Source organism: Astyanax mexicanus, chromosome 24 (assembly GCF_023375975.1).
Source record: "Astyanax mexicanus isolate ESR-SI-001 chromosome 24, AstMex3_surface, whole genome shotgun sequence".
Classification (NCBI taxonomy): domain Eukaryota; kingdom Metazoa; phylum Chordata; class Actinopteri; order Characiformes; family Acestrorhamphidae; genus Astyanax; species Astyanax mexicanus.
The window spans coordinates 875,341-890,176 of record NC_064431.1 but is presented as its reverse complement, the minus strand read 5'-3'; the positions used below and the strand labels follow the sequence as shown (position 1 = coordinate 890,176).

At 36.9% G+C, this 14,836-nt stretch overlaps 1 protein-coding gene across 7 annotated transcripts in view; it reads left to right on the top strand.

Annotated features, from left to right (window-relative positions):
• grip2b (glutamate receptor interacting protein 2b) overlaps positions 1–14,836 on the top strand; it is a 191,414-nt gene that overhangs the window by 160,631 nt on the left and 15,947 nt on the right. For all 7 annotated transcript variants that reach the window (XM_022682191.2, XM_049471876.1, XM_022682189.2 and 4 more), the window contains exons 10-16: positions 3,426–3,566; positions 4,685–4,837; positions 5,915–6,104; positions 8,928–9,073; positions 9,300–9,380; positions 11,720–11,783; positions 13,210–13,355. In XM_022682191.2, coding sequence (XP_022537912.2) covers positions 3,426–3,566; positions 4,685–4,837; positions 5,915–6,104; positions 8,928–9,073; positions 9,300–9,380; positions 11,720–11,783; positions 13,210–13,355 — 921 coding nt within the window. The remainder of the gene's footprint in view (positions 1–3,425; positions 3,567–4,684; positions 4,838–5,914; positions 6,105–8,927; positions 9,074–9,299; positions 9,381–11,719; positions 11,784–13,209; positions 13,356–14,836) is intronic.

Here is a 14,836-nt window from a genome sequence, read left to right as displayed (position 1 = left end):
TGATTTCAACATTCGAAAACTGAGCGAAATCCCCCAAAAAACTGAAAACTTGAGGAAACTTCAAAGCTGAGTCCTTGTTAGCACTTGTGCTCGCTAAAACTTTTTACAGACTTGTAAAAAAAAAAATACAGTATTCTCCTCGTCCAATTTTTGACGGGTCTTTCCAGAAACATTAGTCAGCGATTAGAACGCGAACACTGCTCACCTCTTCATCTCAGACCATGTGTTCCCGATGTTTGACGTGGCCTTTTAAAGCCAATATTGTAATCTCCTTAACCACGTTTAAGCTCTGAAGTGTCACACGCGGGCGCACGCTCGTCGTCACGGCCATCATCATTTTTTTTTGAGTGCCGCTCCCACGTCGTCGCCGCCGAGTCGTGTTTCCTTGAGAGACGAGGCGGATGAGCTTAGCGTAAGCTGTGAGGAGCAGGGATTTATCCCTCCTGGATTTGCCGATCAGAAATTATGAGGTTCCTCCTTCTTGGCGCTCGTCGCTACAGATGCCGCTACTTAACCTGGTGGCTGTAAATCTCCCTCAGGGAGGCATTTTTGTTTTACTTTCCCAGTGTGGCTGTTTTTTTTTATACCGGCTGAGTGACGGCAGACGCTACACCGATGCTAATTTTTACTCTTCGTCCAAAAAAAAAAAAAAAAAAAAAATTTAAAAAGCGCAGCGGAGATTAGCGGTGCTCTTTTTTTAAAGGCCTCAGACTGGTTGAAAGCTTCTTATGTTTCTGCTTCTGCTGAGGTAGAGGCTCAAAAAGTTAGCCTGTAATTCTTTCTGAAGCGCTGCGCTAATCACCTGCCGTCTTAATAAACAGTTCCAGCTGTTTGTGATTTAGAGTTTTAGTGTTGATTTCTAAAAAAAATTAAAAACAGTGTAGTTTCTGAGAGAAGTTTAGGTTTTATCTTTAACTTTAGTTGTTTTGTTTTGTTTTGTTTGTTTTCTTTGAAAGAAACCAGGTCAAAACAGAGAGCACAGATCATGCAGAAACCAGGAGTTTGGTTGCTGTGGTGTTGCTAGGTGTTGCTAAGTTATTCCAGGTGGTTATGATGTTGTTAAGTGGCTGCTTTTGGTAGGTGTTTGCTTCAGTGTCTTTAGTAATTGGAATGGTCTTGCTAAATGGTTGCTAGGTGGTTGCTTAGGCATTGCTAGGTGGTTGCTACGTAATCACATAATTGGTGGGCTTTATGTTGTTGCTAAGTGGTTGCTGTTTCTAGGTATTTGCCAAAGCTAGGGTATTGTTACTAGGGTATTCCAGGTGTGTTTTGTGTAGTGTTGCTAAATGGTTGCTTGGTGGTTGCTATGGTATACTATGGAGTTGACAAATGGTTTTGTTTTTGCTATTTGTTTGCTATGGAAACAGTTTGATTGACAAGACATTGCTAGGAGATTGTCAGGTAGGTATTCCAGGAGGTTGATATGGTGTTGCTATGTAATTACTTGGTGGGCTTTATGTTGTAGGTGTTTGCCAAAGCTGGGGTATTGTTACTAGGATATTCCAGGTGTTTTGTGTAGTGTTTCTAAATGGTTGCTTGGTGGTTGAAATAACCTTATTGTATGTGGTTGCTATGGTATACAAGAGAGTTGACAAATGGTTATGTTTTTGCTATTTGTTTGCTATGGAAACAGTTTGGTTGACAAGGCATTGCTAGGTGATTGCTAAGGTATTCCAGGAGGTTACTTGGTGAGGGTTATGATGTGGTTAAGGGGTTGCTGTTGCTAGGTGTTTGCTTCAGTGTACTTAATGGTTGGAATGGTGTTGCTACGTGTTTGCTAGGTGGTTGCCAAGGCATTGCTAGGTGGTTGCAACATGATTACTAGATGGGTCTTATGTTGTTGCTAAGTAGTTGCTGGTTACTGTTGTATTCCAGGTGGTTTGTGAAGTGTTGCTAAGTGGTTTCTTGGTTGTTGAAATGGCATTGCTACTGTAGGTGGTTGCTATGTTATACTATGGTTTTGCTATTTGTTTGCTATGGAAACAGTTTGGTTGACGAGGCATTGCTAGAATGACCCTCCCTCCTTCCCATTACTCTTAATAGTAGTGTTCACTTTTTTAAGTAGTGTTCTCCTCCAAGCGTGTTGAACCCCAATGATATTAGTGCATTTCATTCTACACGCTCTACCATTAAACTGTTTATTATATTTTCAAAAGTATTCTGTTGGCAAATTTGGTGAATTTACTAAGATTTATACTAATTCTATCATTTCGGTGAAAAGATAAGCAGAAGATAAGCAATTGCTAATTAATGCTAATTGACCCATAACCATTGTACTGTGGTTTTGCACTCCCCAGATATGGGACATCTTATGTATTCTGAGTTGTTTGGGAGTTCTATTATAGCAGTGTGAGCATAAGTATACTTCATGCACACACACACACACACACACACACACATACACATACTCAATTATTCATGCTGCCTCCAGCAGGCAGGACTTCATTAACCCGTTCCAAATGAGCTTCCTCATTGTTTTGGAGGAGCATTCATTTTCCAGACCAGGAGATTATCATTCAAATGTGAGTTGAGCAGACCGCTGGGACTCCAACTGAAGGATTTCAGCATTGTGCGGATTATTAATGCAGTTCCCTCTATTAATAATAATCCCTCACAATGCTCAAACGCTCCATTATTAACAGAGCGCAGCACTGAGTGACTGACTTTAGCCATGCCGGGTTCGTCTCGCTGTGTGACGTCGCTTCTCTGCACCCGAATACGCTAAAAATGCACTGAACTCTATTGGAGAAGAATATTACATTCTGTACTGTACAACATTTAGTTACATAAACAGCTCTGAAAGAAAATAAGAGAGCACTTTAAAAAATGATGAGTTACCTTGAGTTACTACCATCAAACCGCCAAACTGAACTGCTTGAATGATTTTTTGCACCAGGAGTAAAGCAGCAAAAGCAGTGTGTAAGACTGGTGGAGGAGAGAGAACATGATGCCAAAATGCATGAAAAACTTTATGTATATGAACTTGTTTCCTTTGCATTTTCAGAGTTGTATAACTACACACTATTAAACGGTTCATTTTAGCTTGTAGCTGTTTTTTTAGAGTTTGAAATAATGGGAAAAAACAACATTATGCAAGAATAAATCGCTGAACATGACATTTAGAAGGCTGGCAGCTCTTGCTGGTGATGTGCCATCCAGGACTAGGTGGGATTGGATGTGAGCTGATGGTAAATATTAAATAAAAAAGCTGAACACTGGGTGTTTTCTGGTTAATGTGTGATTGTGATTGATTATACCGTACAACGTTCATGCAGAGCGTCCTTAAATGGCTTAAAATATCTAATTTTAGTTTTAATACTGTTAAATGAAGTATTAGGTAGTCAGTAGGTAGTTGTAGTAATGTATAGTCACTGATGTGTGTGTTGTTTTTGTGTCTATGTGTGTATTTGTGTGTGTGCACACAGTGAAAGTCCAGAAGAGTGACCACCCGCACTGTTGGGACCCCTGTGTGAACTACTGCCACTCCCAGCACCCGGGTCAGTGTAAGACCTCCCCCTGGACCACCACCTCCAGCAACCCCTCCAGCACTCAGGACTACTGCAAATGTAAATACGTCTGTAGAGCGTCCGTTCATTCAATCAGACTAATTTACTACAGTTTTACAACTGGGGCCAAAAGTATTGGGACAAAAAAAGAATTTGCCCCCTTATAAATGTCTTTTTTGTTTTTGCATTTTTGTCACTCATTTTTCCGCTTATCAAACTAGCTTTGCTATCAGACACATATAACCTGAATACACTTAAAAAGCACTTTTTAAAATGATTTCATTTATTAAATGAAAATTAACTATCCCATATCGTCGCTGTGCAGTGAAAAACACTTCTCCATTTTTGTCGATTTTTAGTTAACTTCATAATTTGGACAGACAAGCTCTCCCTCACACTGTGCCAAAATTCCTTGATGAACGGACCAATAGAAACACTTAAAAATGAGCTGAAATAAACTTTTTTTACATTGACTTCCATTGAATGTTTACAAGGTTTTTTCTCTCTCCTGTGAAGTTGCTGTTTTGGAGGTAAGTGGTTTTCATTGGACAGCGACGATATATATATATATATATATATATATATATATATATATATACAGGTGAGCTCTGACTTTGGCGAGTTCGTATCTTAACAGCACGGAGCTTTTGTGCGTCTCAGCAGAGAAAACTGAGCTGTTTGTTCACACTGTGAAGATACACCAGCAGCTCATTTAAGGGAACAGTAATATTATTTTATTCTTTATTCTGTTTAATGTTGAGTTAAATTGATTGGCTGTTGGACAGTTCTGGTGGAAACAGGAGAGTTGAGGTGCACATTGAATTCTGTGTGATTTGATCAGCCGTGGTTTTATGTTTTTTGGATACAATCCGGGTTAGCACCCGAACATCCCTTTCAGACAGCTTCCTCTTACAGCGTCCACAGTTAATCCTGTTGGATGTGGTTGGCCCTTTGAACACCAGGCTGCTCCAATTTAGCCATGAAACCTAAAATTCCACACTAAAATGATGACAGGTGTTTCAGTTTCATTCTCCAACCCCTGTATATAGCAGATACACTAAACATGAACCTGAAATGAATGAGCCGGTGTTCCAATACTTTTCTCCATCATGATATGCTATCTAGCCACATTAAAATCTCTCTCTCTCTTTTTCTCTTTTTATTCATCTCTCCATCAGCTGTAGTCTCCACTAACTTCTCCCCCGGCTCCACCACCACCTCCGGCCTGACCAGCCAGTCGTCCAGCACCCTGCCCCGCACCACCCACCCCATGAGCCCCCGCAACTCCATGCTGAAGAGGCGGCAGAGGAAAAAAGAGCACAAGAGCTCCTGTGAGTGGCTGAGCGAGTGGGCGGCTGCTGTTTGAATGTGATTTGAAAGTGTGTTTGAGTGGAAACTTCAAAATCTGGGCTTTGTGTCGCAACACGGCTGAGGAACAGACGACACGCCGGGATGAGAGACTCATCTCTGACTTTATTTTGATTTTTAACATCAAGGCCTGTCGTCTCACGTCTGTTTTTGTGTAGAGGATTCCTCCGGCTGCTGCGATTCTCACACTCCTCTCTCTCATCCTCCTCATGTTACGTGTGAGACACAGTCGAGACTTTTATGACCACCTGCTTGTTCCTTGTTTTATTTATTATTTTTTCAGCTACTCTGATCATAAACAGCTCTGAAAAAAATAAGAGAGCACTTAAAAATGATGAGTTTCTTTGATTTTACCAAACTGAAAACCTCTGGAATATAATCAAGAGGAAGATGGACGATCACAAACCATCAAACCTGAAAAGCTGTAATGCTTGAATTGCTTTTTGCACCAGGAGTAAAGCAGCATAAAGTTATCCAAAAGCAGTGTGTAAGACTGGTGGAGGAGAACAAAGGTGCGAGACAGAGAGCTGAGGTTTGACTGAGGGGTTTTTAAGCTGTGTTCCCAGTGTTTCACAGCTGAGCCTGATCTGTACTGATTACCGCTAAGGATTCTGGGAGTTTTTTTTGGTCCAGATACACTTTTAATGCTAATGTGCTAATTTTGTTTTTTAAAGTCAGTACTGCTCTGACTTTAAATTGAGTAAATTGAGTGAATAAGACTTTGTAGTTGTTTTTTTTTAAGTACACTTAAATAGTAATTAATTAACTTTTTCAGGGCAATAAAATTTTCCAAATTTTAATACTGTAAATAAAGGTTTATAGTGTAGAGTGAGCTGTAGATAGCATCTTAGCTTCAGTATGAAACTACTAAACAACACCAGGCATGAAAACTTTGAACATGTAACTTTGTAACATGTAATCTTTATTTTTTATGAAAATAAATATTTTTATGTATATTTTACAGTATTTAGCATCTATTCAGTGGATGTACTTGTATTGTTCTTTATTGTTCCTGAGTTTTATGTTTCTCGTTTTTTTAGCGGTGTCTTTAGCCTCCAGTTCGGTGGGTCCAGGAGGTCAGATTGTTCACATTGAGTCGAGCGAGGTCACGCTGCGAGGAGATCCTCTAAACGGGTTTGGAGTTCAACTACAGGGAGGAATATTCGCCACCGAGACCCTCTCAGCACCCCCCCTCATCCGGTTCATAGAGCCTGACAGCTCTGCTGAGAAGTGAGTAACAGAGTAACACAGTAATTATCACATTCTCGTCACGTTCACTTCCTGTTTTTTTGTTTTTTCCTGATCTATCTCTGTGTTTTTACCGGTTTCCTCATGTTTTCCCTAACCACGTGTTCTCGACCACATGTCTCTATGTTGTTCTCATTGTCTCCACCCAAATCTTTAGTGCTTTCACCTTTTAGTGTCATTTGTACACGTAACTCCGACCCTTCGTTACCTTCTCCAGGTGTTTTCTGTTTCCTGTTCCCATGTGTATTTATAGAGCTCCTGTGTTTCCGTGTTCCAGTGTCTGTTCATGCACTAGACAGTGCATGTTCCACGATTGTCTAATTTGCTTGTGTTTCGTTATTTTATGTCTTGATTTTACCAAACTGAAAACCTCTGGAATATAATCAAGAGGAAGATGGATGATCACAAACCATCAAACCACCAAACTGAACTACTTGAATTTTTGCACCAGGAGTAAAGCAGCATAAAGTTATCTAAAAGCAGTGTGTAAGACTGGTGGAGGAGAACATGATGCCAAGATGCAAGAAAAAAAAACTGTGATTAAAAACCAACCAGGTTTTCTTTGCATTATTTGAGGTCTGAAATCTTTTTTGTTATTTCAGTCATTTCTTATTTTCTGCAAATAAATGCTTTAAATGACAATTAAGTATTTGCATTGTATTCTTGAAATATTTATGTTTTTTTTAAGTTCAGTGTTTTGTCATGTCAGTATCGTTATCATGAAAATACCATGAAATATTGTGATATTAATTTATGGCCATATTGCCCACCCTTAGTGTGCAGATGATGCCGTGACATCATTTATACAGTGTGTGGTTTGTGATTGGCCGGTGGTGTGTTTGGCCCGAGGCCAGTCTGTGTTGACTCGAGGCATGAGTCAGACTGGAAGGTGGAGTGCTGTTAAAGTGTTATACACGTGTTACTCTCACGCTAACGCTAATGCTAATGTGTGTGTGTGAATGAGAGTGTGTTTGCTCTGATGTGGTGATTAATTTAGCGTTTATCTGACTGGAAATCTAAAATCTCTGAACTCTCTCCTCACCTCGGCCTCATTATTCTCAATTTATCCGGGTTAAATATGTGTATTCTGGTGTTTATTAACCCTGCTGTTATCTTCGGGGTCGATTAGACCCCATTTAATGTTTAACATCTTTAAATAAATGATTGTTATCTTGCCTTTTTCTAATTTAAAGGGGGCAACTGGGTAAATATATAAAATGTAAATGTGATGGTGTTTTTTTTTTAAGTGTCCTGTCCACATGCTGAATTTGACTTCAGGCTGTTTTAGCTGATATATAAAACATATAAAAAAAATATCAACATTTAATACTTATTTGTCGCTGTCTGTCTGCCTGCCACGGACTCCATTTCCCAGAATGCACCTGTGCTAAATCCTCCGATCATGTAACACATTGGCGTTCCAGCTCACCGTGCTTCTAATCATAACTCGCACCTGGACTCTGTAGTATAAATAGCCCTTGTTTTTACTCTATTCTCGCCTTGAATTGAATCTATTTCTATAGCTCTTCTACCTCGCGTTTTCTTTGTTGTTTTGACCTTTTGTTACTGACCATATTTGCTTCTTTGTCTAGACCCTGCCTGTCCCTGACTATTCTTCTAAACCTGAACATTTATTTATTTATTTTATTATTTTATTAAATTGAGTGTTTGGTATCCGCACTTCTCTGCCCTGTGTTTGGCTCCTGTGACGATCACTATGAGCGAGCGAGTTCAGGAGCAGTACCGTAAGCATTAGCGTTAGCATCTGCACTAGCCCAGCCCATTAGTATTCCGCAGACGGAGCTGTGCTTTTCACAGCCTCTGCTCTGGTACAGATGGATGGTGTCGAGCGTTGGCACTCGAGTGGCACTTTCTCGCTGTTGGGCGAGTTTTCTCCGTGACAGAAGTGTTTCAGAGAGGTTACGTCTTCCTCTACTGCGAAAAAACACGCTGACAAAGATCTGCAGGTGTTCACCGAGTCTCGCTCTGCACTTTTTACCTCCTTTTTACACCCTTTAAAGCAGGAGACACTGATATTTATCCTTTTAAATTGAGTTAAAGTTACAGCTGCAGTAACAGTAAGGGCCCTATTTTAGTAATCTAAAATATTAATGATCTAAATTATTAGTAAACTGTAAAACTGTAATGTAAACATCATCTGCAACTGTCTTTAACCAATTCTTAGCATTTTCAACTGATTTGTACTGTATTATTTCGGAATAATTGGAGGTCAAACCTAGGAAATTTTTCTATTCGGTTATATATATATATATATATATATATATATATATATATATATATATATATATATAGAGAGAGAGAGAGAGAGAGAGAGAGACTCTCTCCAGATGCAGGACTTGGTGTCAGTAATCCATACTCTTGGATTGGTCTTCGTCTTCAGCAAACTGTTTGTAGCCTTTCTTGTGCATCAGCTTCAGAAGAGGCTTCCCTCTCAGACAGTTTAATACAGACACAGATGATGCAGTGTGTTTAGGACGTATGATCTGAGCACTGCAGACTGACCTCCTGCTTCTTGAACCTCTGCAGCAATACTGGCAGCACTCAGGTGTTTTGTATTATTTTTTATTTGCTGACCATTTTATTTGTGATGTAACAGTTTTGGCGGTTTTGGAATTGACCTGTTTTCCAGCTCTGTTTTGGTTCTGCTCTTTCACTCATTATTGATTTCAGATCTGCTAAAAAAACAGATTTTATGAAGAATGCGTAACTGATTAAACGGATAAAAATACAGTATATTAAAATAAAGATAGGGTTAATTAATTATCATTATCATCTGATTGGCAGGTGTGGGCTGCTGCAGGTTGGGGACAGACTCTTGTCCATCAATGGAATCCCCACAGAAGACGGGACGCTGGAGGAGGCCAATCAGCTGCTTCGAGATGCTGCTCTGACCAATAAGGTCACACTAGAGATTGAGTTTGATGTAGCAGGTTTGTTTAAAATCATTTTTTAAACATGCTTTTACCCATGTAAACTGCAGCCTTATTAATGATATATACTATATACTATATAATATATATATAATATTACTACTTTATGTGAAGTCAAATGTTTGGACACTTCTCTTCTCTTCTGGTTTAGTGTGTTTTCTTTCTATTAATGATTTTTTTACTTTGTAAATTTAATATTGATTATATTTTTCACTCTTGTGAACAGAGTCAGTTGTGCCGAGTAGCGGCACTTTCCATGTGAAGCTGCCGAAGAAGAGAGGAGTCGAGCTCGGGATCACGATCAGTGGTAAGAAGAAAAATATGTAGTTATTTAATTTAAAAAACAAACTGATTTTAAAGTCCTATAAAACAAGAAAATCTAACTTTTATTAAATGACGCCTTTACATTCTTAAAGAAGACTTTCTATACTATTAATAATATAAGTAATAAGTGATATTACTGTATCAATTTAAAGTAATGGGAGGTCAAACTTCGGTTTTGCAAAAAACAGTTTTTAAAGTCATATAAAACTAGAAAATGTAACTTTTATGAAATGACAACATTAAATTCTTAAATAGTAATTTCTATACTATTAACATTGTTACTATCAACTAATTTATACTGTGTTATTTTGGAGTAATTGGAGGTCAAACCTAGGAACATTTTCTATTTGGTTTTGCAAAAAAATGATTTTAAAGTCCTATAATACTAGAAAATCAAGCTTTTATGAAATAACACATTACATTTTTGAAGAACACTTCCTATAGTATTCATAATATAAGTATCAAGTTATATTACTGTATCAATTTGGAGTAATGGGAGGTCAAACCTAGGAAAAATGTCTATTCGGTTTTGCAAAAAACAGACTTTGAAGTCCTATAAAATTAGAAAATCTAACTTTTATGAAATAACAACATCAAATTCTTAAAGAAGACATTCTGCTCTATTAATAATATAAGTATTAAGTTATCCTACTGTAGCATTTTGGAGTAATGGGAGGTCAAACTTGTCTACATGTCTATTTGTATAAACTGTAATTTAACATACTGATTTATTGTGCTAAGAGCACTATTTTTAGCATGATACCCAACGAGTTTCGTTCCTGTCAGCTGATTTCTCCAGGGTGCAGCGGTGTGACATAAGATCATAAGATCAGGCAGATTAGGCTCATCAGTTCTATTCTATAATTGTCGTATTATTAATAATTTTTTCCCAGTTTGTTTTGAGATGGCTGTATATTCAGTGTTTCTGCTCTAATCTCTGATTCTGTCTGGGATCAGATCCTCAGAGCTGTTTTATTTGCGTGTCATGCTTCGCCCTACTTACGACTCGGCAGCGTGTTTAACATTTATTCAAGCTTTTTACAACAAACACGAAATAATGAGATACTCTTACAGCGCTCCCAATGCGGTGCAGCCCGGTAACCACGCGGTGCGGCCGAGCCCGAGCCCCAGCCCGAGCCCGAGCCGGGGTTATATCACCCTGGGAAAATGTGAGGACATGTGGTGAATATGTTTACGCAGAGCCAGACTCTCTCAGGGCGTGTTTATTTCAGCTCTACCTCCTTTAGTTTATTTATATTTTCATATTTCTGCATGTTCTTCTGAAACCAGGCCACTGATAATTGATATTTCACTAAATAATGTTCCAGCTTTAGTCACGGTCTGATCTCTGATCCCTGCTGAGTTTATTAGTCTGAGTCCTGTTCTCCTGTTTATCTTATCATAAATATATCTAAACCGGCTTTTCATATAATAATAAACATCTTGCAATATACTGGAGCATATTACTACTTTATGTAAATATGCAAATACATCCATATGCTCAATATATATATATATATATATATTTGTACATTTAACCTCTCAAATTCTTCAGGAACCTTGAAAAATGATGTTACATGTATATTATATTATATTATATTATGTGAATTGCATTGCAACTATGTGCCTAAATAAAAAAAAATTGTAAACCATTGTTATAATTAATTATATGCTTTAATTATTTATTCATTTATTTATTATTTATCAAGATGAATGTTTCTTTTTTTCTTTTAATAACTAATTGTTCAACTTCTTATTGTTGTTCTTGTCTTTAATTCCTTTTTTTCATTTTGTTTTGTTTTTGCCTACATTATTTTCGCTGTATATTATTAAAATAAATCCTTCTCTCAGGTGTGCAGATCATTTATTATTCCTTATGTAGATTTTTATATATAAATATATTTCAGTTGAAGCTGCAGATGAGTCAGTATGGGAATTTTTATTATTCTATTTTAATATATTTTGGTTGGGGTTGATTCTGTAGTCTGCTCTCCAGGGTGAAGCATTTTCATCCTATAACAAAGAGAATTTAAATACAGAATAAATACAGCACTTGTTGAAATATTCACGTAGCATTTATTATTCTCGGCTTAAAAAATATCCATCCTCCCCTCACTTCAGTTTGTTCTGTGGGATTTTTTTTTATGTAAAGAGAAGAAACTACAGATAATTGTGTGAAAATGTAAAAAAAAATCGATAGAATTACTCCAGTAATGTATAGATTACTAAGTAAGGTAATTTATACTTCATTAATAAGGTATTTATACTTCATTACTTAACAGTATTAAATGTATTAAATTATTATTTTGTTTTCTCCAACAGCCAGTAAAAAGCCGGGTGAGCCGCTGATCATCTCAGATATAAAGAAAGGAAGCATGGCTCACAGGTACAACAACTTCTACACCAATACCTCTCTCAATTACATTACAATTACTAATTATTCCATTATATTCAACATTAACAACTGAATTATAAAAGCATGCGGTTGTACTTATGCATGATTAATTATTATTAATCAATATACATTTATATATGTTTTCCTACATAGTAAATTAATAGTAAAGTGATCTATCAGATTATGAAGGAACACATAAGGAATCATGTAGTAACTTAAAAACAGTGTTAAACAAACCTAAATACACTTATCTGGGGAGCTGTTAACTTGTGGTTTCTGAGGATGATAAGTCCTGATGAGTGCCAGTTCCACCATTATTATGTTTTAGATAGTCTTTGAGGTGACTGCACTTGAGGATACTTTTTGAAATTATTCTTTTCAGATTGACCGACCTTCATTTTCTTCTTAAAGTATTTTTAATTCTTTATTTAGTTGAGTAGTTGTTTCTTCTCATAATCTTAATTATTATAAAACAGTACTCAAATATTCAATATTCACTATTCACTGTATACCTGTAACTCTACCTCTTCACTACTTTACTTTAACTGATGCTCTCAAACTTTACATTAAGAGACAAGAAATTCAAGTAATCAACTCTTGATGAGTTCAGCACAGCTGTTAACTGAAAGCCTGAATTCCAGGAGACTCTACCTCATAAAACTGACTGAGAAAATCCAGCAGAGATGTGCAAAACTGTCATAAAGTAAAATATAAAACATATTCTGGTTTGTTTAACACATTTTTGTTTGCTAAATAATTCCATATGTTTTTCTTCGTAGTTTGGATAACTTTAGTATTAATCTACAATACGTTGAATTTAAGATAATACATTTCAATTTATCTATAAATATGTAATTCCAGACTGTAATAACAGGGTGAAAAATCCTTAAAACTATTTTCTCCCGCTCTCTGTAGTTTAGAACAGGTGGCATTCTTCTGGACGGTGGTTCTCGGACAGTGATGTGTGATCATCAGAAATAAAGTACTCTATAGTTAGATATACAAATGGAAACATCATTTCTATATATATTTTTATGTTATTAATGCGGCATTGATTTCAAGTCAGTTTGAAGCATTTCTATTGGTTTATTCATCATGAAATTATGATACTTTATAAAGAGCAAGTTCTAAATTCAAATTATGTCAAAAAGTTAAAATAAAATCATGCATTGTTAAAAATATGCCAATAAAAATGTATATATTACAGAACAGAGAGTCTGATAGACTGGACTGGGTAAGAAGAAGTAAAGTATTGATGATTTAAAATGTTATTGATTATAATAAGCTACAGTATTGTGGCAGATCACGGTTTCAGAGCGTGTATTTTAAAGTTATGACGGTTGTTGTACAGTAATATATATATAAAGGAAGGTGTGTGTGTGTGTGTGTATCAGTGTTTTCTGTTCCTCTGCTGCAGGACCGGGACGCTGGAGCCGGGGGATAAGCTGCTGGCTATAGATAATATCCGTCTGGAGAACTGCTCTATGGAAGACGCCATGCAGATCCTCCAGCAGAGCGAAGACCTGGTCAAACTCAAGATCCGCAAAGACGAGGACAACTCCGGTGAGAAATTCAATTCAATTCTATTTCAATTCATTTGGCCTTGGTTTCTCCTAACTGAAATCGTATAAATGTAATAAATGATGAATTGATTAATGAATTTTTGGGTAGGTGGATGGATAGATTTAGATGCATGTATGAAGAATAATGGATGAACGTAGATTGATTGATGGATTGATATATGGAAATAGATGGATGGATGGATGGATGGATGGATGGATGGATTGATCGATGGATGAATTGATCGATAGGATCAATGAAAATAGCTGATGGATGGATGAGAAAAATGCATGAACATAGTTGGATGAATGGAGTATTATATGGACATGAATTAATGGATGGATGGATGAACATGGTCAATGGATGGTTTTATGGATGGATGGATGGATGGATGGATGGATGGAATGAAATAAAGGGATGGACATGAATTAACGGATAGATGGATGAGACAAATGGATGAACATAGATTGAATGGATGGATGGATGGATGGATGGAAATAGATGTATGGATTGATGGATTAATGGAAATCAGTAAATGGGTGGGTAGATGGATGGATATGGACTAATGGATAGATTGACGGATGGATGAACATGGTCATTGGATGGATGGATGAGAAAAAAAGAATGAAGATAGATGGATGGATGGATAGATGGATTGATGGATGGATAGGTAGGCACCTCTACTGTCTAAAGGACCCTTTGAACTTGACTGAGAATGCAGACTGTTGGGAGGATAAATACTAATGGAAATATGAATTTAATATAATATAATATAATATAATATAAAGTCTGTCTGAATATTACTGCACTAAAACTTCTGTGCTTAATTATTATTTCATCTCATAACTGCAGCCTTACAGGAAGTTACATCACAGAAACGCTAACGAGAAAATGCTGCAGATCAGAATAACGCTTTAAAAATCAAACACGTAAAAACAGCACAGCTGGAGTTCAGAGGTTTTTCCTCTCATCCTCATTATCTGATTATCATCAGACTGACGGAGGATCTTCTCCTGCACCTGACATACACTTACATGCCATATGTCATGGGACAGGGTGTTGTGTTAAATCTACTGTACACCGAACAGTATCCATATTTACACAGTCATTTACTCAACACATGCAATATTAAACTCTGCCACCAGGTGCTGATATACCCTCACTTAATAAAGATAAATCACTCTTCTTCTGCATCTGTTTTCATCTATACATGATAAATATTACAATATTCATTACCAGCATTGTTTAAGATTAATTCTAAACTCATCCAAACTATGAAGAAAAACATGGAATTATTTAGTAAACCAAAAAGTGTTAAACAAACCAGAATATGATTTATATTTTACATTCTCACAGTTTTGAACATCTCTGCTGGATTTTCTCAGTCATTTTTATGAGGTAGAGTCTTCTGGAATTCAGGCTTTCAGTTAACAGCTGTGCTGAACTCATCAAGAGTTAATTACTTGAATTTCTTGTCTCTTAAT